This window comes from Cheilinus undulatus, linkage group 3, assembly GCF_018320785.1.
Source record: "Cheilinus undulatus linkage group 3, ASM1832078v1, whole genome shotgun sequence".
In the NCBI taxonomy this organism is placed as follows: domain Eukaryota; kingdom Metazoa; phylum Chordata; class Actinopteri; order Labriformes; family Labridae; genus Cheilinus; species Cheilinus undulatus.
This window is the reverse complement of record NC_054867.1, coordinates 2,679,995-2,707,308: the sequence shown is the minus strand read 5'-3', so window position 1 is coordinate 2,707,308 and position 27,314 is coordinate 2,679,995. Positions and strand designations below refer to the sequence as shown.

At 40.5% G+C, this 27,314-nt stretch overlaps 1 protein-coding gene across 1 annotated transcript; it reads left to right on the top strand.

Annotated features, from left to right (window-relative positions):
* The first annotated feature begins 1,652 nt into the window (after positions 1 to 1,652).
* On the top strand, positions 1,653 to 26,583 carry LOC121506717 (alpha-2,8-sialyltransferase 8E-like). Its single transcript, XM_041782569.1, has 9 exons — positions 1,653 to 1,788; positions 7,081 to 7,202; positions 12,696 to 12,770; positions 12,925 to 12,999; positions 14,283 to 14,427; positions 18,655 to 18,767; positions 22,852 to 22,944; positions 23,394 to 23,954; positions 26,124 to 26,583. The coding sequence occupies exons 1-9, from the start codon at positions 1,783 to 1,785 to the stop codon at positions 26,581 to 26,583; spliced, it is 1,650 nt and encodes a 549-aa protein (XP_041638503.1). The 5' UTR covers positions 1,653 to 1,782.
* Positions 26,584 to 27,314: the final 731 nt, after the last annotated feature.

The following is a 27,314-nucleotide window of genomic DNA, read 5'->3' as shown; positions in this document are numbered from 1 at the left end:
GCATGCAGCTGTTACCATGGAAACCCATTCATGAAGCTCCTGCTGCAGTTTTAGTGTTTACATTAATGCCAGTGGAAGTTCAGAACTCTTCAGCTGTGGGATCAGCAGAGTTGGAGACTTTTATGTATCGTGTGTGTCAGCATCCAGTCTTCTGCTTCATGACTGTGCTGCTGTTCCTAAACTCTTCCACTTCCTAAACAGCTGACTGTGGAATATCCTGCAGGGATGAAATTTCACCAGCCGTCTTATCGTAAAAGTGGCATCATCACAGCGCCATTTAGGAACACTAATGTTTGTAAAAGCAGACTGCATGGCTAGGTGATGATTTTACACACCTGTGGGAACGGGTCTGATTGAAACACCTGAATTAAATAATAAACTAGTGTGGATAAATACTTTTGTCTGTAAAGTGTAGTTAAATTAATGTTTACAGGGTGGAGCTGCTGTGACTTTCACACATTGAAGCTGTAAAATAAGCAGTCAGGCTGTTTCTGTGTCCTGATATTTTTGAACACTTCACTACAAGACTGGAAGAGAAATACTAAAGAATTTAAACTAGGCTTGGGACTTTATCGCGTTAATTAAGATTAATAAATTACAGAAAAAATAACATGATTAAAAAAATAATGCATTTAATCGCAATTTATTTTTGCACTCCAAACCGGTAATACTGATGCACAGGACACAACACGACAAACACCATGGAAACTGATGAGAAGTCATTGCTGGGTTTGGTGGGCTGAAAATTTTGTTTTAAAAAACTACTGGGTAGACACCTGGATAAAAGCACAGGTGTGTGCACATTGTGCAAGAAAGAATTTGCCTATCAGCGGAGCTCTTCTAGCCTCTGCTGCCACCTCAATGCCAAACATGCTGCAGCTAGCACAGACAACGCTCCTAGTTCGAGCAGGCAGTGTCGCCAATCCACACTCGGCAAGGTAACGGGGTTCAGAGCCAAAATGAATAAGTCCACAACTGACAAATTAACAAACTCACTGGCAAATGGATTGAAGTGGACTGTCGACCACTCTTGGATGAAAATCAACATGATTTTGTTGTTTAAGCTCATTTATGTGTCTATTCATTGATTCGGTCATATACCAAAATCCATTTAAATTGAAAAATGTTGCTTCTTGTGTCAAATATTGATATGCGATTAATTGAGATTAATTAATTACAAAGCCTCTAATTAATTAGATTAATTTTTTAAATGGGGTCCCACCACTAATTTAAACACAAAAAACATCAGCTGGCCTACTCTAGAGAAGACTACTGTTTGTTGGTGAGCTATGATCACACTTCTGGAAATTTGCATACGCCTACTTAATTTTGGAAGACGGCGCCCGCTAGTGGCTAGATAAAATGGGTGTGACAACCGACCATGTTCTCCCTTATTATTTACCATAAACACCAAACATGTTGACCATAAACACACCACACTACAGCTGTTAGTAAGCTTGGTAATTAATCTGTCAATTTACTGAGCTGACCCTGAACACATCATAATATTATTACAGGTGAGCTGGTTATGTGAGAAATTATGTAACTGAGCTGACCTTGAACATATCATAATATGCTCATTTAGTCAGCTAATAAACTTTCTTCCTGCCAGTGTCAACAAGGATTGTTTTATTTGGTTACTTTAACTGTTGGGACTTTCTAGAAAGTTTGAGAGCACCTTTCACAGCAGTCTGAGCAGACGAGGAAGACGACTGTCTCAGAACTAAAGCCAACGCTAAGACAGCTGTGGACATGACAGAGATTTTTCTCTGAAGCTGACAGATGAAGGTACTGCATTTTGGTTTAATTTTATTCAAATGGTCAATAATGTGGGAGTTAATGTTCCCCTTTAGCGAGAGGTAATGAGAGCCAGTGTTTGAGCACAGAATATGTGATGGAGAGACATTCAGTCACTGCTATGAAAATGTAAGTGCCAAGCTTGTTAAGAAAAGGGGAATGTTTTTTCCTAGTCACAGAGGTGTTCATGTTTGTGTGGTGCCGTTTTAAATGCTGTTAAACTCTGATCTCTGCTGAATTATATCCTGTGTCCACTATTGTATTTACTGGGAATCTGTTTCTATGACTTGATTGGAGTCCACCTGTGCTAAATTAACCTGATTGGACATGATCAACTGGCGGCTTGGGGGCCATATCAGGCCCCCCAAAGTTTCCTGTCCGGCCCCCAAAGATCTTTAAATTCAGAAAAGGATAAAAAGTAGATGTTGTGGTTTTAAGAGTATCCTTTGGCTTTAAATGTCTGCAGCTGATAAATAGTAGATACCACAAACAATTGATAATGAAATAGTTTTAGAATGACTTAACATTTGATCTGTTTTTACTAAAACTTACTCTCATAATTAGATATTTAAAAAGGGTTAAGGTTGGCAGAAGTGTTGATAAAATGAGCAGATAAAGTGGTGAAAAAGGGTTAGAGAGTAGCAAAATGGGTGGTAAATGGCAAAATGGGTTGTGGAGTGGCACAAAGGGACAAAAAAATGGTAGAAAAAGTTGTGGAAAGAGGATGAAATGTGACAAAAAAAAATGCTAAAATAGGAAAAAAGTATCAAAAATTAGTTACAAATGACAAGAAATAGTGCAAAAAAGTCATGAAAAGGGGTTAAAAAGTGGCAAAAATAGGTAAGAGTGGCACAAAGGTGATAACACATGCAGGAAAAGTGGTTTGAATGGGTTAAAGAATGGCAAAAAGTGTCAAAAATAGGTTAAAAGTGGAAAAAAATTGGTTTTAAAGTTGCAAAAATTGTTCAAAAAATGTAATTAAAGGGGGTTAGAAAGTGGCAAAAATAGAATAAAAGTGGCAAAAATGGATAAGAGTGGCACAAAGGAGATAAAACATGCACGAAAAGTGGTTCAAAGGGGTTCAAATCTTGCAAAATGGGTTGTGGAGTGGCACAAGGGACAAAAAGTGGAAGAAAAAGTTGTGAAAAGAGGTTGAAATGTGGCAAAAAATGGTAAAATAGGAAAGAAGGGGCAAAAAGTATTGAAAATTGGTTACAAATGACAAAATAAAATGCAAAAAAAGTCATGAAAAGGGGTTAAAAAGTGACAAAAATAGAATAAAAATGGCAAAAATGGATAAAAGAATAGCACAAAGGGAATGAAACATGCAGGAAAAGTGGTTTAAATGGGTTAAAGAATGGAAAAAAGTGTCAAAAATAGGATAAAAAGTAGCATAAATGTGTTTTAAAGTTGCAAAAATTGTATTAAAAATTGAATGAAAAGGGGTTAAAAAGTGGCAAAAATGGATGAGTGGCACAAAGAAGATAAAACATTCAGGAAAACAACAAGATGCAAAAAGTATCAAAAAGGGGTTAAAAGTGTCAAAAATGAGTTAATATTAGTACTATAGACCCATTCTCTGGGATTTTCAGCAGCCCAGCTGTTCTGTTGTCAGGACTGTCTCTTTGTGGCCTTCTGCATTACAGATAACAGGGACAGATCTCACTGTTAATGACTCAAAATGTCCTGCATTTTGAAAGAAAATAGAATTACTACTACAATAACCAGACCAAAATATTGATTTAATTTTGTTTAGGTGAAAGTCCGGTCCCCAGAGTTTCTGTCGAGACTAAATCTGGCCCTTGTGCAAATGTACTTGATGACCCCTGTTCTAAAGGCACACACCTCTCTATAGAAGGCCTCACAGCTGACAATGATATCAGAGCGGAAACCAAGGGTCAAAGGTCAGAGGAGCTGCAGAGCTCAGAGACAGAATTGTGGACAGGCACAGATCTGGGGAAGACTACAGAAACATTTCTGCTGCTCTGAAGATTCCCAAGACAACAGTGGCCTCCAGAATTCATGAAGAAGTCCGGACCAACCAGGGCTCTTTTAAGAGCTGGTCACCCAGCCAAGCTGAGTAACTGGGGAAGAAGGTCTGAGAGGAGACCAAGAACCTGATGGTCATTCTGACTGAGCTCCAGAGATCCCTCCCTTTACCATTTCCACCAATGAGAGGTAATGGAGGTAGCTGGGATGGAGGAAGGTTGCAATGGTTGCACTGAGGAGAGAACAGTTTTCAAAATACGACAGCAGCAGATGATTGGATCAAGACATCATGGCGGAAAGGGATTGGCTCAGATTTTGAGTGAGTAGACGTCCATACCAGGAGTCTCATGTATAAAACAGTGCATGGAATGCATACTAAAATTACACGTGCCAAAAACCCCAAATAATTAAGATTTATAAAACTGTGCTCCAAACAATGATCTCTTTATGAATCCCAATCCACCTGAAAATGTGCGTACGTAGCTATGCCTCCTGTTCGGCCCCTATTCTCTCTCACTTGCTCACCCTTTCGCTCTCTAGCTGTGTTTCCATTACAGTTTTTCACAAAATAAAAGCAATATTTCTAAAGGTTAGACCAAGTACAATTGAGCTTTGAATGTGTTTCCACAGTTTGGGCATGAGCCTCATAATTCTCACAAAATCTGATCTCACGAGACTCAAGGAAGGAAGATGGAAGGAAGATAGACGCTCAAAAACTGTTGTGTGTTGGCAACAGAGGATAGTTCAGACCTAATGTCCATATGTAAGGCAAAAACCCCGTTTAAGGGTGTCAGTATGATGCTCAGAAAAGTCTCGGTCTCCTCTTCTGTCCACATGTACCGCGCCATGTTGTCCTGGAGTGAACTGCTCATGTGACACCGTTTGTTACGTCCTGTGACCTGTAAATGCAAAAAAAAAGAAATGTTTCCACTGCACTTTTGCGATTGATTTCTATATCGAAATGTCTAAAAAACCTCCTCATGAGAGCGCAAAAACTTTTCAGTGATATTTGAGAGGCTTTTCGAAATTCAGGTGTTTCCATTACCAGTTATTTATCGCGCATTTCCACGGGTCATGGAAACTCAGCTTAAACCTCTCTTTAAACACTGTGATTTGTCCGTGTATTATGTGGATGTCAGCAAAGGAAAGAAAACAGGTAAAGGCAGACGTTTGTTCTCACAGCCACCTAAAAGAGACTGAAATAGAACGTTTCTCTCCAACTCCGCACAGCTGTGGCGTATGAGCTGGTGCCGTATGACGCTCTGTCAGGATGGATGGATCCAGAGGGATTTTTAAAGAGGCCCATCCTCACTGATTATGTTTGTGGCAGTACGAAACAATATGCCACATTCTACAAATTTTCCCAAATAAAACCAATCAGGCTCAGTGTGTAAGGTTGGAGTGTGTGACATTTTTTTTGATTAAGTATCTGGAAAAAAAAAAGAATCAGAAAATAACAGACTGAATGTGTAAAGACCTTTACTTTCTTGTGTTTCCACCTGTTACGTTTTTGGATCTGAGATCCACCTTGAACGTAATTATTTACTAAGTTTTATGGCTTTATAATTCCAACATCAGTTCTTCTACTGTCTATTCTAGGGAATGGTTTTTCCCAAAATACAACCCACGATAAACTGATGTTGTGTCTGCAGCAGTGACCACGATCTCTGCAGTCTGCTGATTCTCCATTTGAATGAAAGATTGTTTACTGAAACCACCGCCTCAGAGGAACTCTAGAGGATTGTCCCGGAGGTGAAGCCTCAGTATTTGAGCTAAGGTAAAACCATTTTTTACCAAATCAAAGAAATGTAAAACTCAAGGCCTGGGGGCCAAATCCGGCAAGACGATTCATATTTCTGTTCTAACTGGCCCATCAGTCTGAGGTCTGCAGATTTCCTCAAGTATAAAAATGTGAACTTATCCTGATGATTTAAGATTTCCTTGTTAAGTCACAAAATCTAAAAAAGTGAGGAATAAAAATATTTAGATAAGAACTCAGGAATGTGGGAAAAGAAATTAATTTGTGTTTTAATTTCACATTTTCAATTAAGCATCTCACAATTAGGACTCAAACTTAGGATTTTGACTTTTAATTTCATACTTTGAGCATTTCAACTCATAATTTTGACTTCTCATATAATATTTTGACCTTTTGAACCAATTATTTTGTATTTTACCTCATATTTTCAACTCCAAACTTTGACTTCATAATCCCAGTTTGACCTTTTAGACTCAATTTAAAATTTTGAATCATATTTTGACTTGATTACAGATTTTGCTTCATATTTGACTTTTTAAACTTATGACTTTAATTTTCTTTCTAATATATTTGCCATTAAAAAACATTATTTTTCTATTTCGATTTCGTGTTTTGAGCTTTTTGAACTCATAAATTTACTTTTCTCAGATTATGAGTCTTTAAACTTATCTTTTTTTTTAAACTTATCTTTTTTTTTTTAAACTTATCTTTTTTTTGCCCTCTTAATTACATTTTACTGCCTTTTCTTGTTCATCCCCTGTTTTGTTTTTACTCCTTTCTGTTTGTCTTTTAATGTCCCACGTCTTTAATTTTGGTCCTCAGTCTCAGCCTGTGTAGCAGGGTTCCTGCATTGCCTGGGTTCCTATCCTATCGCTCTATGGTACTGATGTCTGTCTTGCCTGCATCCTGATGATGTTCATGATGTCTTAGTTGTGCAGTATGGCTCATGTCTGCACTCTGACTGACGTCTGTGATGTCTTAGTTTGCATGGCATCTCATGACGTTTAGGCTTTGTGTATATTGATGTTGATAAATTACTATCTCATCCTTATTTTTGGTTAGTTCTTTTTAAGTGTTGGATTCTGCTGATGTTGTCTGCCTGTCACATTATGTCTTCGTGTCTTGGGTTTGTTGCTTTGTTTTCTGTTTGCTTTTGCACTTGTCAAAGCACTTTGTAAACCCATGTTTTTAAAAGTGCTATACAAATAAAGTTATTATTATTATTATTATTTTAACTTTTTAAATGCCAAAATCATTTATCATCAGTGTTAATTTCCTCTTTCATATTTTATTATTGGTGAAACAAGGTTGTCAGTCTGTGGTTAAAAAGGTGACCCTGTTAGGCCCTCGGGTTAGTCCTGAATCCAGAATCTGGCCCCTGCTGTGACTGAGTCTGACACCCCTGCTTTAGATAAATCTCAGAGGCTTCACTAAGGGGTTAAAAGCATTTATGAAGATCAGATGAAAGGTGATTGATTGTGGGGTTTATTTCTGTGATATGATCTCAGAAATCTTTCACTTTGACATGTTCTTAGCTGTTCAGTGGCATGACTTGGACATCAGGAGGTATGAGGAGACAGCTCTTCTCTCTGCTGTTGACTTCACTGTTTTTGGGGAGCCTGCTGATCAACGTGGTCTGGGACAGCTTCCAGGACGGGTAAGTGTGGGACTATTTTTGTAAAAATTCAAACACAAGGCTGGATTTGGTTGAACTTTGATCACAAAGATAAATAGATGATGACTGAGCAGCAGAGATGAGCAAGTGTCTCTTACTGGAAGTCCAAGACTTTTATGGCTAATATAAAAAAAAAAATCATAAAAATGACTAAAGTCCAGTTCGTAATGTTTTTGGTCTTTTATAGTTGCGCCATCAGACTCCTCGTCCCGTCTTGGCAGACAGTCTGGCAACACTGCAAGTGTGATCCGACCAATCATCTTACTGTGTGTCTGTCTTTGTGGCTGTGAGCGAGTTTATAGAGGGTCGCTTTGGAGGCATGACAAGGAGTGTCGGTCATGACCAAGGCCACAAGAAGCGTTCAAATAATGATACAAGCATGAAATTTGGTACATGTACTCTTAAAGGTCTACTCTTTTCAAAAATAACGCTGGCCACACAAAAATCCAAAATGGCGCTCATTTGACCACATTTTGCTTTATTATTATTTTTTTTTTAATTGTTGCCTGATGAATTTTTTTAAGATAAAAATGTTTCTTGATAACCAGCTTCATGAGTTTTGCTTTAATTATTGTCATAACATAAAATTTTATTACAAAGATCGCATCCAAGATGGCCGCCATTAATTTAAAGTATTCATTCCTAGGCAACTACTGAACATATATGCATAATTTTTTGGTGTACACATACTCTTCCTGCAGACATTCGTAGCGCTCCATCTCTGGACATTTTCAAAAAACGTCTCAAGCACCACCTGTTCACCACAGCCTACAGTCTTCACTAAACCACCCCTTACACTCATCCTACCCCTCACATAGTTTGTCAATGTGTATGTGTTCCTGTAAAGTGTCCTTGGGTTTCTTGAAAGGCGCTATATAAATTCAAGATATTATTATTATTATTATTATACATTTTTTGGGTCGTAGAATCCAAAGGAGCCATTTTCACATTTATAAGTACAGAGGTGAGGCAATGATGAGAGCTTAAAAATGCAGTAGAGTGAATGTCAGCACACAACCAGGGCACACTGGTGACATCGCTGCTGTGTAACTCAGCTGATCTAGCTTTACTAATACTGTAGTATCAGACTAGTAGATGTAGTTTAGTTTAGTGTCCCTACTGCTGTCTAACAGCCCCATATCAATTAGCTAGTAAACAGTAGTTGGTAGGTATTAGATATAGTTAGATAGACGCACCTGAATTGACAGGTTGTGCCAGCGCAGGAGAGCCGAGCCAAGGGTAAGGGGGCTCTACATGACTTAGTCGTGTAGTTACCCGGATGGTGTACAGATCACAAGGGACTTAAATGGCACTGGATGAATGGTCAGGCTAGGTGTAGGACACCTAAAGCTAGTTGTATCCCATACAGGAATGTGTGTGTAATTAGGTTAAGTTGGTAAAAGGATTAATCTTTGACCTTAATCAGAAGTCAACACAACAGATTCAAAGTCCATGTTTCCCAAAATTAGCCTGACTGGTCAAAATGTCTTTGCCAAAGACAAAAGAGGTGAAGATGTAACATCACCCAACACATTATGCCCTTGAACATGACGGTTATGCCATGCTGGCTACCAGTATACCAATGTTTAAGAAACCCAGGAAATGCCATTGATCCTGGATCCAGCAAGGCTGGATGAGGGTGATGGAATTTTATTTCTTCATCTTTATTTCTAATGGTGCTTTTTTGTACTAACATGAACGTATATATACAGAGCTTAACAAATGTATTAGACCAACTGTCATAAAAACAAGAAAAATAAATATTTTAGAAATCTTTCAAAAACTTGTTTAAAACTAAAAATGTTGTTGTTATTTATTTGGCAGATAACAAACTGAAACAACTAAATAGTCCTTTTTCACACATAATAACCAAAAACCTTCATATTGTGTATGGCCTCCTTTGGCCTTGATAACAGCTTCATTCTTGCTGCCATTGTTCTTATGGACTTTTCCACAGTCTCTTTTGTCATTGAGCTCCCCTAACCCACAGACTTGCTTTAGATCAAACTTTTGTGCCATCAATCTTTGAATCTACTAAATCCCAAATTTGTTGAATAGGATTCAAATCCAGACTTTGACTTGGCCAGTCCATCAGTTCCAGTACTCCAGAGTCCTTTTTCTTGGTCACATAGTCTGTGCACAGCTCTGAAGTCTGCTTGGGGTCATTGTCTTGTTGGTATATGAACCCACGACCAATCAGATTCAGTCCAGAAGGGATTCCATGATGCACTAATATGCTGTGGTAGACGTTCTTGTTCATGACACCGTCCATTTTCATTCATTTGTCCACGCTGTATCTACAAATGGAACCCCGTACCATAATGGAGTCTCCACCGTGTTTCACTGTGGGTGCATCTGGCATCAAAACCTTCTCCAGCTTTTCTGCAGACATAAACACGACCATGCTGACCCAAGAGTTCGAACTTGGACTGGTTCGTCCAGAGTACCTTCTTCTAGTCATCAACAGTCCAGTGTTTGTGCTCCCTCGTAAATCTGAGGTGTTTCTGGATGTTTGCAGGCTCAATAATGGCTTCTTAGCAGCTCTTCTTCCCTTTAAGCCTTGTTCCCTCAGTCGTCTGCTTATGGTCATTCTGGAGACTTTCTCAGACTCTGATCTAGAAGATTCATCTCTGCCTGAAGATCAGCAGTGCTCTTCCTTCTGTCTCTAGTACTTCAAACCTTGAGGTGTCTGACATCTGCTTCAGTTAACTTTGGTTTCCTGCCTCTTCCTTGGTGGATTTTCTAAGAACCAGTCTGGGCAGTTGGCTCCAAAGCATACTTGACCACACTGTGAGAACACTTTATGTCTCAGAGACCATCCAGCATCATGAAGTGCTTTAATGCGGACTCTTTCATTTTCAGTCAGCTCTCCACGTTTTACCATTTTGAACAGGAATGAGGAATTTCAAACTGAATTCACCCAAATTTGAGCCGGCTCACTGGGCTTCTCTGAAGTCAGAAATGAATCAAGCATAACATTCAACCACTAAAACTCATTTTTCTCTTCAGAAATGCAAGTAAATAACTATAATTTGACATATTAATCAAGAAATATTAATGTGCTTTACTTTTTTTCCATTTTTTTTGTAAATCAGCAAATTTGAAAATTCATGGATAACAATAAAAATTCTATTTTAGCATTAAAAATATCATTTGGGTTAAAGAGCTTCCACATATTGGTGTATTAACCATTGCAGAAACATCAAAAATGATTCTGGTAATTACCAATGCTGTTAATTTAGGGCAGCTGTGGCAGAAACCTTACTTTGGTTAGGGTTTGGGTGGTCTAATACGTTTGTTAAGCACTGTACGTATGTGAATTGTTTCCTATGCACCATTCCTATACGCCATTAGTAAGATCTTTCACTTCGAGAAGTTTTAGTATTCACACCTTGGTGGGTTAGTGTGTGTGTGTTAGTGTTTTTTTAAATGCCATGGTGTAATAGTCACTATTCAGCGTACATTGGGTACCAGAAAATACCTTTGAGTTTTGACCCTGGTGGTTATTTACGATGGTGAAAACAAAAATAAAAATCATTATTATATGGCTGTGTTATTATTTTTTCCTTGGCACCTGCACTATTCGATTCACGTGAAAATGGGGTTACATTAACCAATAAATCGATGCCACATTCTTGACTACACAGATCATTGCTGGTTCTGACTGAGACCTTCTTGATTACTTTGACATCCATTAGAAGTACGATGAAATGAACAGTGTACCATTGCTGAACTTTGGCCTTCTTTTGGAACTAACATGGCAGCTAACAAAATCTTTGAATGTAAAACTTTAAGTTTTTTATAAAGTTTTCCTTTGAATCACCTAACCTTGAAAATATGGGTTTAAGCCAGGATATGCATAGATCTGTGTACTTTTCTTTGTTGGATAAATAACTTTGGAAGGCAGGATCAAACAAAATAGGCAACATTTTCAAATGAAAATATGTTTCATGGCAGACATCCTTAATGCCGTTTTTGATGCAGCAGTTCAGGTGGACTTTATGGTTATTGGAACAAGTCCATTAGATTCTCTGACCTGAAAAAGGTAGGATTAGACACAACAATCATTTATCTATCTCTATTAGTAGCTGAGATATGATGAAATTTGTCTTTTGCGGCAGCCATCTTGGACGCCATCTTGGTTAAAGTCTAATATGCAACTGCCATGGACAAAATCAGCTTCACTTGCCATTTTAGTGTCCAAAAAACTAGACTTGGACAATAAGTGTTTTTTTTTTCTTTTTAGTTTTTAAACCCATTACAATGGGGCTCAGAGTGACGTGTCGGCCATCTTGGAAAACAGTCCCCATCTTGGATTATTGCGTGTTTTTTTTTTTTGTTTTTTGTTTTTAAGTAGGCTTTGAAGAGTACATGTACCAAATTTCATGCTTGAATCACCATTTGAGCGATTATTTCACTTATCTGCTTCACTATGAGGGGAGATAAGGGAGAGAGCTTTCTGGGGCCCATGGAGGTCAGCGAATCAAGTCAAGCTGTGATAACCATGTTTGATACTTCCCCTGAATAATTATTATCATGGGAAAACAAAATGAAGTTTATCTATTTATGCCGTGATACAGTTTAGCTGTAACTTTCATAAACAAGAATGACCTCTTTTGGTAATGTTCCCAAACTTCTTCTGTCAGTAAGCCCCATTTCTTCATTAAAAGAAGAACAAAGAACAGCAGTGAGTTGTTTTCTTTCCAGAAATGACAAAAGTCGAGTACTAACATGTCTACAGTCGCCATGGTTCACGTTATGCAGTTCTCTATTGAACTTACTCCTCAGTAGCGGCTGGGTCACGTGGTTTGTTGCTCTGATTGGCCCATAAAGATGTGACAGAACATATATCCAACCACAACCACAGTTTTTTTTCGCAAAGGCTCTGTATTAGAGGGTCTCCAGATGGATGTGTGAAACAAATCCATCTGGTGTGTCAGGTTAAGATGTCAGTCTGCTGATGCAGCTCTGCACAGCTCTGAAAGTATCATCAATCACTCAATCTGTCTGGTAGCAACTGATGGGGGTCCTTTTAAACAACCTGTCCTCACATACAGATCAGGTCGTACCAACCCCAAATTAGTGGGAGATAACAAAAATGCATCACAAATGAAAGCTCAGGTTTCAGGAGGATAAAACAGCAAACATTTCAAGTTCTGCAGTCTGATCAGTGTGAAGCACCAAAATGTACATTCTCAGCACGCTTTCCTATCATAATTCATTTTTTGTCTTCTTTTCCATCTTTCTGAATGTCTTTTTAATACAGTTACACGTGTGGACGTGAATATTTATCTGCTCAATTTCAACCCTTCATACTTCCACTGTGGCACATGTTCAGGTGTAGTTTGTGTGGCATCCTAATGAGGTTAACCTGGGTTAACATGGAAATGCAGAGAAGAATTTACATGAGTTTTGTTTTACTGAACTGTCTGGTTTCTGCCTCATCTGTCCTGTTGTCTCTCTTTTTCTCCTCAGCAATGTGATCCGTCGCTCACCGGCCCCTCAGAGGAGACGGGCCCCCAGGACCTATGAAATCTGTGAGGGCTGCAGGTGAGAGCAAACTGCTTTGTTTGTGTGTGTTTCATCTTTACAACATGGTTTACGCAGCCATGAAATATTCGTTCACTTTTCCTTCAGGGCCACCGTAGAAAGCAGCCTTGGTTGTGTATGTGATTGTGTGTCTTTGTGTCTTTGTGTCACACAGGGAGCTCATTGAGAAAATAATGCAGCATTATAATAAAACCTGGTGGAAACAGGAAGACAAGTACCAAAAATTCAGGTAAATAAAGCGTCTTTGTTGATAAAGAACTCTGACAGCAGTAAACATGTCTAAGCCAGCAGTGATAGTCAGGGCATGCTCCAAGTGTGGACAGATTGTGAGTTTTTACCCTTTGAAAGCTGCAATGGCTAATAAAACCTGAAAATACATTCAATAGGCCCGGGGGCCAAATCCAGCCCTTGGAACGGTTATATCTGGCCCACAAGATCATATCATAGAAAGTAGTCCCACCAGTCTGAGGTCTGCAGATTTCCTCCAGTATGAAAATGTAAACGTAACCTTGATGATATCAAATATCCTGAAGTCATGAAGTCGTAAAAATAATGAGATAAAAAGAAAAGTGGGAAAATCATTTGTGTTTTCATTTCATGTTTTCGATTTTGCATAGCACAATTATGACTTCTAGCTATTATTTGGACTTTAATCCTATTTTTTGACTTTTTAAATGTATTATTTTAACTTTATATCCCACATTTTGACCTTGTACATTTATTATTTGGACTTTAAGCTAATATTTAGGCTTTTTCAATGGTTTATTTTGATCTTTTATCTCATATTTTAACCTTGTCAATTTATTATTTTGACATTCGTCTAATATTTTGCCTTTTTCTATTTATATAATTGACTTTTGATCTCATATTTAGGTTCACAATTTTAAATTTCAAGTCATATTTTGGCCTTAAAAACATGATTGTGACTTTCTTTTTTATATATTTGCCTTTTAAAAGTGTGATCTTAACATTTAATTTTGTGTTTTGACCTTTTGCACTAGTGATTTAGACTTTTCCTCTCAATATTTGAGCCTTTTAACTTATCATTTTGACTGTTTAAATCTCAAAATCATCTATCATCAGTACTGATTGCAAAACCGGCAAAAATGAGGTTGATGGTTTGGTTTAATTTGGACCCTGTTAGGCCCTCAGGTTAGACCTTAATCCAGAATCTGGCCCCGTCTGTGATCGAGTTTGACACCCCTGGTCTAATGTGATTGCATGTCTAGTTAGAAACAAGAATGATCACATTTGTTCTTTTTTTTAAGCCACAATCATCAAGATTTGAAAAAAAAAGCGTTAAATAAGTGGCTTTTTGTGTAATTACAGTGAAAATATGTTTTCCATCACATTCTAATGTTTTCAGATGCTCCTGTGCTGCAGAGCAGGTGCAGTACCTGGTTAACCACCCCCAGCTTTGTTGTGTTCAAAACTTGAACTGAACCCTAAAAACTGCAAACCCTGCATAGTAACATGAGTCTTGGGTCTAACAAAGTTGTTGTGGTTTACCAGATCTCAGCTTAAGTGTCAGTGCAACGGTTTTGACAACGCCATCCTCACCCAGGCCAACGCTCCGGTGGGATTTGAGATTGTTACCGACAGGAAGAGGAAGAAGACCGTTGAGGTGACCCGGGAGCTCTTCAGCCTCCTTGCAAAGGTGAGGTGATCATCACTCATGGATAGTACCACAATGTTCATAGAGAGTAACACTTACAGACAGGGTGTGAATTGTTGAAAAACAGTGGGGGAAATATTTTCTAAAAAGAAGGAAATAAAGCGCACCTTGCGACTGGCCTTAAATCCGTCGGTGGGAATGCACTGTGCACTTTCACGCCCACTCTCCCCTGATGGTTTTTGAGTCGAGCGACTGGTTTGCAGTGTGTAGTTTGTGAGGACACAACAGCTGACCTCAGCTTAATTAGCTACTCCTGACGTGGATGAATATCTTGAGTAAACACTCGCACAGCAAGAGCAGATTCCCGAACATCAGGGCATTTTCCCTGTGCAGACTTTTCTCAGCTGAGCACCAGATGATCCACGAGGGACCAAGAGACAGAGGGCTACAGGTAGAGGAGAGAAACTCAAGTCTCAACAGGTAAAAGTCAGCAGACTTTTTCATGGTTTTAACATCACCTTTGCCTAATTGATCAGTCATTGATCCTGCTGGGAGTCACGTGATTTCACTACTGGATTAACGTTTCTTTATGATATGACAAAACTGGCAAATTAAAGAAGGAAAGACAGGAGTTAGAGCTGAATGTTCCTGGCTTACCTGATTGTCTTAAAGCCAAAATCAAATTGATCTAAGCTCAGACTGACGGTGCAGTTCACCGCTCTTTTCCCATGACTCTCTCTCTCTCTGCCAGCCATCAATAAACAAATTTATCAGGTAATAGGCTGACACCTAACCCTTAAGCTCAGCCAAGGGTTCTACAGGCATGAGAGTTCCCTTCCACAGGAAGGTTGATGGCTCCTTTTTGGGAGCTAAGGCTCTGGTCAGGTCATATATGATGGTTTTCTTGACCTGTCCAGGGGCTGGGGGCCAGAGTCAGGACTGCAGTCCGTATCCCTGGGCTAGTAGGAAAACCACCCAGGGACTAGCTGGCTGGCTGCTCAGAAGATCAGCTGACGCCTGGCCCCACCACCTCAGTTTCTGGCCCCTGGCCTGTAGGGGCTCCAGGGGGCCAGTGGTTTATGGTGTTACGAGATCCAGGATAAAACACTGAGTATTGAAAAGTTACGAGGACTGTTTTAATCCTGTCTGACTTCAAACTGCAGCTCCTTACTCACTCGTATCTGCTGTAGTGTTAGGGCTTGTGGTTTCCTGCACCTAGCATGCTTCAAGAACTCTGAGGTTCAACATAACCCTACATCAGCCCCTCCCTGGTGTGTGTGTGTGTGTGTGTGTGTGTGTGTGGGGGGGGGGGGTGTGTGTAAAAATGAGCCTGCTGTGTTTTAGAAAGAACAGAGAGAGGAGCCGTGAACCCTTGAGACTCACCTACGAGGGGCCTTGTGTGGACGGAAGAAAAAACCCTCCTGCGATGGATTTCCATCCACAATCATTCCACAAAAAAACAGAAAAAAATTCAAATCCTCAAAAGTGTGTAAAGTTAATCCAGAAATTTTGTTGACAAGATCCAACCAAGAACTAAAATTGGGGTTTAAAAACCTTTTTATTTTGACAAAGCTTTAGCAAAAATATGTACCAAAAAATACTCAAGAATTCAAAAATCAAACCTGAGTTGATTAGACTCAGCAAATTTTATTGAGGATTACAGGCATTTACAGCAAAGAAAAAAAAGGATTATATGAAAATTTAAATGATTATATGAATAAAAAAAGATTTAAAGGTCAATTTTAAAGCAAAAACAAAACATATTGGTTCAACATGAGAATATAGGCACCAAAAATTCAAAATGGTTGAAAACTCACGAGTTGAAACCACAAAAGGAAGCTTTTGGTTAAATGTAGGTCTCTACCCCAGACCATAAAAACTGTTTAATCAGCTGATGCTACCGTCGGTGAGCAAAATACCAGCACGGATCTCCCTGGCTTTTAATAGCCACTGGGTAGTACTTGTTAGCTTCTCATCATGCCCTCTTTTGTAGAGGGGTTTCCTTTCAGCTTACAAGTAGTAACGACCCTTAACTGGTAGGTTCACCGGTAGGAGTTATCACTGATCACCCCACAGAAGGTCTCAGGACTGAGGAACCTTTACATGCCAATTGGGACTTATGGTTGGACTCTGCAGGAGAGCCACGACAGGAAATTTGAGGCCTTTTTTCAAGGTACGCTAGGCCTCCGCCCTTACTGTGACTCAGGGTGCTTTCACACTAGGGGTGCGGTCCTGGATCTGAGTGCACTTGAGCTCAAAGTCCAGTTTGTTTTGGTAGTGTGAATGCAAACAAACCATGCCCAGGCACCGGGCCCGGGCCCACATGGGGAGGTGGTCTCGGGCACGATTCAAGTGGACTCTGGCACGGTTCAGATGGGATGTGAATGCAACCGCGCCCGGATACGGGACAGAGCACCTTATCAGCTTTATAACGTCATGTAAAAACTAAACTTCTTTCCACAGCACGGCAGTTTGTTCACATTTTTCCTCAATAAAGGGCTGAAATCATCAGAATCTAGTCAATAAACGGTCTGTTGTTACTCACCTTACAGATGAACACAGGTTGTCAGTGAGAGGAGGTGCAAAGGCAGTAAAAGTCTCCTGTCACCTCAAAAACCGCTGTATCTGCACAGCGCGAGCCCATTTAATCCTCTGAGCTGTAGTAGATGTGCAGATACGAAGAATGAAGTTGCTGGCATCTTTAAAGTGATTTTAATCATTCATGGCTGCAGGATGGACTTTTTGCCAGATCAAAACAAAAACAATCTTCAAGTCATGACCCCAGTGGTTGCCATTGTAGCTTCTTCTTCTTTCTCCTCCTTGGCGGGGTTGTAAACCAGCTACATGCATACTGCCACCTGCTGTTTCAGACTGAGTCCATGTGCAAGTGGGCCCGGGTACGGTTCGATGTTGCTAGTGTGAAAGTAAGCCTGCGGGGGAAGGGGGAGAGGGAGGAATGGCACCGTGGTGCAGTTTGAAACAACTGGACCTAATGTGAAGGTCCTGACTTTAGAGGAAAACCCTTTGTTGAATCTAAGTTTAGAATTTAGAAGGTCACTATAGTTTACCGGATCTCAAAGTTCATCCAAAAGATCATCTGCCGAGGTAAAAGAAGTTCACACAAAGCAAAAACCCCCCTTGCTGTGTTTAGAAGTTCACCCAAAGGTCTCTTGTGGTTTCACCTGTGCTCTGCTCGCATCATCAAGAAGCTCTTCACATGTCTGTGAGTCACAATTCTTTTTTTTTTTTTTTTAAGTGGATAACCTTTGTACACCCTTCTATTGCCAGGAACAATAGCGAGAAGAAAGAAAACAAAACCACGTACGAAAATAAACCTGCCTGTTGCTGGGGCAGATTTAAGACATGTCATACTCTGTTATATCACCTTAAAAAGCCTCAATAAAGGAGCTTTAAGCCATGCTACAGTTCTTTCAGCTTCAGGACAGTAATTTAATAACACCAGAACATCAACTCTCTCAACAATGGTTCAGGTTTGAGACTGCTCTGGGGGGCAAGCGTGCAGAGGTGCAGAAGCCCTGGGCAGAGCGCCGCCTGGGGTGCTGTGATGGATGCTGAGGCCTCTGGTGGAAGCAGAGGACTGAAATTAGTGATGCACCCCTGTGAAAGCCTACAGGAATGCATTGCCAAAACTGTGTGCTGAAGCATCCAATGAAGCAGGGAGGCAGGTACAGCAAGCATAAGGTGGGACATAGTTTCTTATCTACCCAATGTGAGCCATCATAAGCCTTGGACCGGAGGTTGTCCATCACCCTACTCTGAGGATTGGCACACTACATTCTGCTTAAGATTATCATTAGGAGACTTGGATGCTCCCTGCATGGCTGCAAGGGCCTAGCCATCTGATATAGCATGGCACAGGGCCCTTGAATCTCAGCTTCTCTTCCAAGGGGGGAAGTCAGGGTTGTTAGGGCCACAGGCACTGTCCATTAGTGGTTTTACCTGGAGAGGGTCCAGCTGCAGACAAGCAATGGTTAACCGGACAGTCGTTCTCCATCCAGCATGCAACCAGCGATACATGAGGAACAGATCCTCTAATGACACCAGGATGTGTAGACTCGTCAGCGGGAGTCATGTGACCTTGTTGGTAAAGTTACTTGACCTGTGCATGTGGATGTCTCTGGAGGTCAGGAAAGAAAAATAGGACTTTGAGTCTTCAATAACACTGATATAACCTCGAAATGAAATGAATTAAACAATATCAACATCATGATTGTTTGGTATGACATTTTCCACTGGTATTTATTGCAGGAGCATCCTTTCTTAAATAAAACATGGGACACGTGTGCCGTTGTTGGGAACGGAGGGATCCTGGAGGACAGCCGCTGTGGAAAGAAGATCGACTCAGCTGAGTTTGTCATCAGGTGAGAGAGAGGTCCGCTGTGGTGGACTGAAAGCTCAATAGATGTCTTAAATCAGCTTTGATTATTCTTTATATTAACAAAGTATTTGGAAATGACCAAGTGACATACTGGATCAGTTAAATCACGGGTGCCAAACTCAAGGCCCGGGGGCCGAATGCGGCCCACGGTGTAGTTTTACCCGGCCCGCAAGATCATATCTTAATTAGAAGTGGCTCATCAGAATGAGGTCTGCAGATTTCCTCCAGAATAGAAATGTAAATTTAACCTTGAAGATTTAAAAAAATCCTTAAGTCATAAAAATCTGAAAAAGTAAAGAGTAAAAAAATTACAAAAGTCAATGAGGGAAAGAAATTGATTTGTTTTCATTTGTTTTCATTTTGCATCCCAAGATTATGACTGAAACTTAAGATTTTGACTTTTAATTTTGTATGTTGACCTTTAGGACTTATAAATTTGACTTTTTATCCCAGATTTTGAGTCTTTAAAATCATGTATTTATTTAGCATGTATTTGACATGGACGCACAGTAACACTGATGCTGTGATATTTAATCATTTTGACTTTTTTATACATTTTAAAATCATTTGTCATCACTGTTTAATTTCCTCTATAATTTATTACCTGTGAACACACAGTTTTCGGTTAAATCTTGACCCTGTTAGGCCCTCAGGTTAGACCTAAATTCAGACTGTGGCCCCTGCTGTGATTGAGTTTGACACTCCTGAGCTAAATATTTGAGTCAGTGGGTAGAGCAGGTCTCCATATACAAAAGCTTTAGTCCTCAGTGACCTGTCATGTCTCAGAGCTCCCTGTGTTTCCTGTCTGTCTCTCTTCAGCAGTCTGGTCTAGATAAAGGCCAGGACCCCCCTAAATTAATTTTGAATATATACAGCACATTCAGAAAGTATTCAGATCCCTCCACTTTTTAAAATCTTGCTATTTTAAATGTTAAATTTTGTTATTTATTCTCATTGATCTACACTCAGTACCCCATCATGACAAAGTCAATACAGAATTTTTGAGGTGTTTGCAAATTTATGAAAAATAAAAACTGAATTATAACATTGACATAAGTATTCAGGCTTTGTACATCAACTCTGTAACTGTAGGTCAGGTTCCTCCATGTCTCTGATCTTTGCTGAGATGTTTCTACACTTTGACTTGAGTACACCTGTGCTAAATTAACCTGATTGGACATTATTCTAAAGGCTCACACCTCTCTATAGAAGGCCTCACCGCTGACAATGATATCAGAGCAGGAACCAAGGGTCAGAGGTCAGAGGAGCTGCAGAGCTCAGAGAGAGGATTGTTGACAGGAACAGATCTGAGGAAGGGTACAGAAACATTTCTGCTGCACTGAAGGTTCCCAAGAGAACAGTGACCTCCAGAATTCTCACATGAAGAAGTTTGGGCCAACCAGGACGCTTTTAAGAGCTGGTCGCCCAGCCAAGCTGAGTAACTGGGGAAGAAGGTCTGAGAGGAGACCAAGAACCTGATGGTCACTCTGACTGAGCTCCAGAGATCCTGTATGGAGATGGGACAAAGTTCTAAAAGGACAACCATCACTGCAGCCCTCCACTGATCTGGGCTTTATGGAGGAGACGAGAGATAAAGATTCTCCTCAGCTGAATCGAAAAAAATCATCCCACCCATAATCCTCCCTCATCAGACCGGCTTCATCAAAGGCAGACAATCATCCATCAACACTCTTCATTTAATGGACTAGTCAACACTACAACACACACCATCATCATCACACTAAATGCAGAAAGGACATTTGCTAAGTTAACTGATCATTTCTTTTCTCCACAATGCAAAAGTTTGGCTTTGGAGGAATCATTTGTTAATTGGTTTAAAATTCTTTACACTGCACCTTTAGCCACTGTCGCAAACGGACTAACCTCACAACCATTCACACTAGGAGTGTGAGAAACTATCCATACGCTGATATTTCATGGCGCAATACTGTATCGATATTTTAAAATGCAGTATTGATATTTTTTATTAATAATTTTCTTTGTTGGTGCGGTAGTTTGTGGTGTTATTTCACCCCCTGGCCGCTAGTTGGTGGCACCTGCCACCAACCAGCTGCAAGCAGTTGACTCTTCCCTCTTCTCCTCTGCTTTGATGAAATCACGCAAGACTTCTGGTCTGAGTGAGCCGGTTGCTCATGCCTACCCAGCAGTGCAGCTTCTGCTGCATGTGTAGTGGATATGTGGACTTATTGTGGACGACACGACGAACCTGAGTGCGATACATCATAGCGGTTGTGAAGCTTGCTGAAGCTACTGCTCATTTTTACTCATGCCACCATAATTACCCAGTCAATACTGTGTTTTTTTGTAAGAACCTGTGCCATCGTAGTGTCATAGGATTGACGGCTTACGTAGAAAATAAAAAAACACTGGCCCATCACGCCATGCCCTCCTCACAACACAATCCATCAGTCCTTAAAGCTGACATGAGGATCAGTCTTCCTCCACAAGCACCTTGTCATTACGTTGAGACATACAAGCTGACATACCATGAAATATAAAAGATTTTAGTACATTTACTCTATATTGATTTATTTTTCCACTTTTCTTTTAGAAATCCTAAAAGCATTCTAATTCATTACAACAAATGGGAAAAATCCTCATCTTTAAATTGCACAAAAAAGGTTAAAACTCTAGATGATGCAGGACCATATACAGAGCTTACATATGTATTAGAGCACCCTAACCCTAACCAAAGTAAGGTTTATGCCACAGCTGCCCTAAATTAACAGCATTGGTAATTACCAGAATCATTTTGATGTTTCTGCAATGGTTAATACACCAATATGTAGAAGCTCTTTAACTCAAATGATATTTTTAATGCTAAAATAGAATTATTATTGTTATCCATGAATTTTCAAATTTACTGATTTACAAAAAAACTGAAAAAATACTAAAGCACATTAATATTTCTTGATTAATATGTCAAATTATAGTTATTTACTCGCATTCCTGAACAGAAAAATGAGTTTTAGTGGTTGAATGTTATGCTTGATTCCTTTCTGACTTCTCAGAGAAGCCCAGTGAGCCGGCTCAAATTTGGGTGAATTCAGTTTGAAATCCCTCATTCCTGTTCAAAATGGTAAAACGTGGAGAGCTGACTGAAAATGAAAGAGTCTGCATTAAAGCACTTCATGATGCTGGATGGTCTCTGAGACAAATATGACAGGTGGTCTAATACATTTGTTAAGCACTGTATATAAATTAAAAATAAATTGAAAATTAAAAATATCGCAATATATCGCCTTGCTCATAGTATCGCAGTATCTTGATATCGGCACCCCTGTATTACAATACGTATCGTATCACCAGATTCTTGCCAATACACACCCCTAGTTCACACTACAGGGGGGACTAGGCAAGGATGCCCACTCTCTCCCTCACTGTTCGCCATCTTCATAGAACACCAACATCCATAGCTGCTCATAGCATCCACCATTCTTACCCTGTTATTGTGCATATCATTTGTTCTTGCACCCCAGAAATTCTAAGTTTGCATCATCAAACTCTGACATCAGACTTTGGAGGGAAATGGAATGCATCATTAGATCAAGCCAGCAAGTGGAGAGCAAAGGATGATGGGCATGCAAGAGCTGATGGGAACTGTAGTCCCCACTTCCCTTTGCGTTGCTCCACTAAAAAACTACACTTTGCCATGAAGGCCAACTGTCTAACACTATCACATGTCCATAATGGTAGTTGGAAGCTTCTGTCACCCCGTTATCAACGACACCATTATATCTCTAATAGTTAACATTTTTCGTTTATTATGACAGGATGCGACCGCTTCTGCTGCTGTTTCTGCCAGATTAGAATGGGAGGGCAGCTCTGTAGAAGTCTGAAGGATTTTATTCTCAATAAATATTACATATTCACGTGTCATAGTCAAATCCCTTTATTTAGTGTGGATGTAAATGCTGATGTTTGATTTCTCAATCAGAATAATGAACATAGGCTTGAATACAGTTTGCTCATTTAAACTCAGTGTTAACTGAAACCAAAACATTATTGTTTCATATAAACATCTGTTTAACTTCTTTTGAATTCAGGTGCAACCTTCCTCCTTTAGAAGACGGTTACGAGAAGGATGTCGGTACCAAGACGAGCCTGGTGACGGCAAACCCATCCATCTTTGAAGAGAGGTGAGACGGAGGATAGACTGTGTAGTGCTGGTGTGGGAATAAAAGAAGATGATCCGAGTACTGACACAGGCTTAGGGTAGACGCCATCTTGGATTCTCTCTCTTTTGCTTATCTAGTTTTATTCAGTAGTCTCCTGTACAACAGTGCCACCTAGTGGTATAAAGTAGATTAAACTGAACACAACACACTGTCAGTTCAAATCTTCCTTCAGTCGGGGAGCTGGTGGTCTGGTGGTTGAGTCTTTGTCCCCCTTGTGTAGAGGCTGTTGTCCTCGGGGTAGGAAGCCCAGGTTCAGGTCATGCCTGTGTCTCCTTTCCTGTATGTTGTTCTAGGCTATCTCTCCCTGGTTTCTGAGCCCACCCACTATCCTGTCTCTGACTGAAGGCATAAAAAGTTAAACCTGAAAGAAATAAAATGTCCATTCAGTCTCTTTCTTTGTTTATTTTCAGATATGGCTCTCTGATGACGCTTCGCCGTCCATTTATGGAGAAACTGCGTACTTACGGTAACGCTTTGCTGCTTCTTAACCCATTCCATGCAGCCCGCTACACAGCCATAACGCTGAGAGCAGCTTACACCATCAATGACTTTGGTGGTCCCACCCGGCCTGCCTTATTAAACCCTGACTACCACATCAATGTCACCAACTTCTGGCTGAAGCAATCCCTGAAAGAATTGCGGCTGAGCACAGGGTTACTGATGGTGAGTTTGGCCCTTGAACTCTGTGACAACGTGCTCGTGTACGGATTCTGGCCCTTCAGCAATCACCCCCATGGACTCCATAACCTGAAGCACCACTACTACGATGACAAACCACCTAGCACAAAATACCACGCCATGCCTGACGAGTTTGAGTTCCTGCTGCAGCTGCACAGTCAGGGGGTGCTCAAGCTTCATCTAGGGGAATGCCGACCTGGGAAACAGACAGGAAGAGAAGAAGGAGGGGGAGAAGACAAGAGGGAAAGGCAGACAGGAAGAGAAGAAGATGGGGGAGAAGACAAGAGGGAAAGGCAGACAGGAAGAGAAGAAGGAGGGGGAGAAGGCAAGAGGGAAAGGCAGACAGGGAGAGAAGAAGGAGGGGGAGAAGACAAGAGTGAAAGCCAGACAGGTAGATAAGAAGTTGGGGGAGAAGACAAGAGGGAAAGGCAGACAGGTAGAGAAGAAGGAGGGGGAGAAGACAAGAGGGAAAGGCAGACAGGAAGAGAAGAAGGAGGGGGAGAAGACAAGAGGGAAAGGCAGACAGGAAGAGAAGAAGGAGGGGGAGAAGACAAGAGGGAAAGGCAGACAGGTAGAGAAGAAGGAGGGGGAGAAGACAAGAGGGAAAGGCAGACAGGGAGAGAAGAAGATGGGGGAGAAGACAAGAGGGAAAGGCAGACAGGGAGAGAAGAAGGAGGGGGAGAAGACAAGAGGGAAAGGCAGACAGGAAGAGAAGAAGGAGGGGGAGAAGACAAGAGGGAAAGGCAGACAGGGAGAGAAGAAGGAGGGGGAGAAGACAAGAGGGAAAGGCAGACAGGGAGAGAAGAAGGAGGGGGAGAGGAGAAGACTGAGAGGAAGAACGGGGGAGAAGAAGGAAAGGGAGAAGAGAAGAGGGATGGGCAGATAGGGAGAGAAGTAGGAGGGAGAGAGGAGAAGACTGAGAGGAAGAACGGGGGAGAAGAAGGAAAGGGAGAAGAGAAGAGGGATGGGCAGATCGTGAGAGACGAACGAGGAGAAAAGGAGAAAAGGGTGATGCAGAAAAAGAGAGAAGAAGGAGCTGAAGAAGAGAAGAGGGAGAGGCAGAGAGGGAGAAAAAAACAAGGGGAAGAAGACAAGAGGGAGAGGGAGAAAGGGAAAGAAGAAGGAGGTGAGGAAGAGAAGACTGAGAGGAAGAACGGGGGAGGAGCACTTCTTGGTGAAGAAGTGAAGAAAAAGAGCAAGAAAGCTAGAAAACAAGCAAAAACACAGTGAATAAGATGGTTTCATGGCTGTCCTGGCCATAAATACTATCTTAAAGTTACTTTTTCTTGGAAATGGCTCCAACAATAATAATGATGGTAGGAAAATGTGGAAAATGAACCATAATAGCCATGTTTGATAGAAGACTGAACTCTGTAATATTAGCATCAGCAGCTCAGATGATAATGAAATGGAGAGGACTGATGTTGGTACTTACTGACCTTAGAGTTGAGCTGCTCTTAGATTCTCTTTAACTGTTCTAATAATGAAAGTGGATGTAAGGCTGGCATTGGTGGATGCAGCAGATGCAAAAGGGCAGGTCCACAGAAACAGGCCAACATCTATGATAACGGTAACAGTGTGTTTAATATTTGCACACACTTTAGCAACAGTTATGGCAATGAGAAGGGGAAGATATTACATGGAATAGTGACAGACGTTCTGTTTATTTATAAAGACCATTATAGAGGGAATAAGGAATGTTTTATCTATTTTATTTTATGTACACTGTTTGCATGAAATCATCTGGTTTTATCTCCAGTTTGTTGGAATAACTAAACTATAGGTGATATTAAACACTGCCCTTTATTTATTGCTGTCATTTCTTCAGACAAACCCAATAGTTTCCATTTTTCTGTCACTGTTTTATTTTCGATACCATGTGACAGCATCGCGATTAGGGATGGCTACCGAATTCGGTACTTTTATAAGTACTGACCGATTCATGTAAAATCAAACGGTACCATGTTTCAGTTCCTAAACGCATCCTTGTGAATGCAAGAGCGTGGAAGAGTAGTCAATTTTCCATGCCGGACACGAATGCAGCATTGCAAGCATGAGAGCGAAGACGTCGGTAGCAGCTAAATCAACAAAACAAGCATGGCTGACAGGAAGAGGTCAAAGATAGTGCTCCATTTTTCAAAATACGATGCAGGTTACGCTGTAATATTTGTAGAGGTGTCCCGATCCGATATTGATATCGGATATCGGTCCGATATCAGCAAAAAAACGACTATCGGATTGTATCGGATTACATCTAAAATCTCCGATTTAAGCACTCCGATACAAACAGTCCATACCAGACTCCGCTGCAGCTCTTCTATCCAGCAGCGCCGTAGGATCCAGCATGCAGAGCCCACGTGATCACAACAACAGCGTGCTGGAGTGCTAACCGGTGCTAACCGCTAACACAGTAGCAAGGAGTAGGAGTGATGTCGGCCGTGTCACAGTATTTTTCGTTAAAGTCAGATAAAGACGTTGCAGCTGAGTACAAAACTTGTCATGCACAAGTTCCCCGTGGTGGCAAAGGACCGGGGAAGTTTAATAACTAACCTCATCGGGCATTTGAAGAAGCATCACAAAAAACAGCATGAGGATTTTCACAAGACCACGAAGAAACAACAAGGCTCTGGCTCCTTCAAACAACCGTTGCTGTCCGAAACATTTGGAAAGTGTGATAAACTCTCACAGGACGGCAAAAAGGCATTAGCTATAACAGAAAAGATCGATGACCAGCCCCTGTCAGTGGTGAATTATGTCGAGTTAGGCACGAGTGTCGAGACTCAGGGGCTCTTTAGCACAGCATCAGTTATCATTGAGGAGCACAGGAGCAGGCTGACGGCACAGCATGCCGAAATGCTCATCTTCTTAAAAAAGAATCTCCACATCATGCTCGGACTGCAGAAAGTGGAGATGGACGAGTAGGAAGGGTTTTGTAAGGAATTTAGTTCACTGACTGATTATTCTTTGTTTTCTGCTCTTGTTATTAGAGTGAGATGTTTATTTTGAAATTGGAGCTGTGGACTCTTAACTTTGAGCAGTTGGACAGTAGACATTATTGTGGGTTTTACCCCTGCCCTCAGTTGTTCCCACCATACACTGGCAGTAAAAAATAACTGAGCTGAACTTCATTTGTTATTTTGCACTTTAAAAGTCTGATTTGTTTTTGTTGGATTTATTGAGGTCATTTTTCAGGCTTATCTAATTTATTTTTGATTTATTCTATATAATTGTAGAGTGTGCTTATGTTTAAGGTCAAAATTTATGTAACCCATTAATAATAAATGGGTCAGTTTTTCTCGTACCTACTGTTGCTGACTTGTTCTCTGAGTAATATCACTTGATCAAGCCTTTTCTAACATTCTATACTACAAAATAAGTGATAAAAGTATGTATGATTCGTGCTGATATTGTATCGGCCCATACTCAAGGCTGAAATATTGGTGTCGTATCGGAAGTGAAAAAATCTGACCGGGACATCCCTAACATGAAGTTCAAGTTTTACCATCCTCACTTTAAACATCGTGATTTGCCCATTTATCAATGCAGTTCATGGTAGAGGAAGTAGTTTTACTTTTATTTGTAATTTTTAATACTTTAACTGGTAGAATATCATACATTTATTTATTTAGGTAGTTATTTTAACTCCATACTCT

Bases quoted from the DNA above. Each gene is read 5' to 3' on its own strand.
- LOC121506717 (XM_041782569.1), top strand. The intron at 14,428-18,654 runs GTGAGGTGATCA...TATTTATTGCAG, and splicing joins TCTTCAGCCTCCTTGCAAAG to GAGCATCCTTTCTTAAATAA. The intron at 23,955-26,123 runs GCAGACAGGAAG...TTTTCGTTAAAG, and splicing joins GGAGAAGACAAGAGGGAAAG to TCAGATAAAGACGTTGCAGC.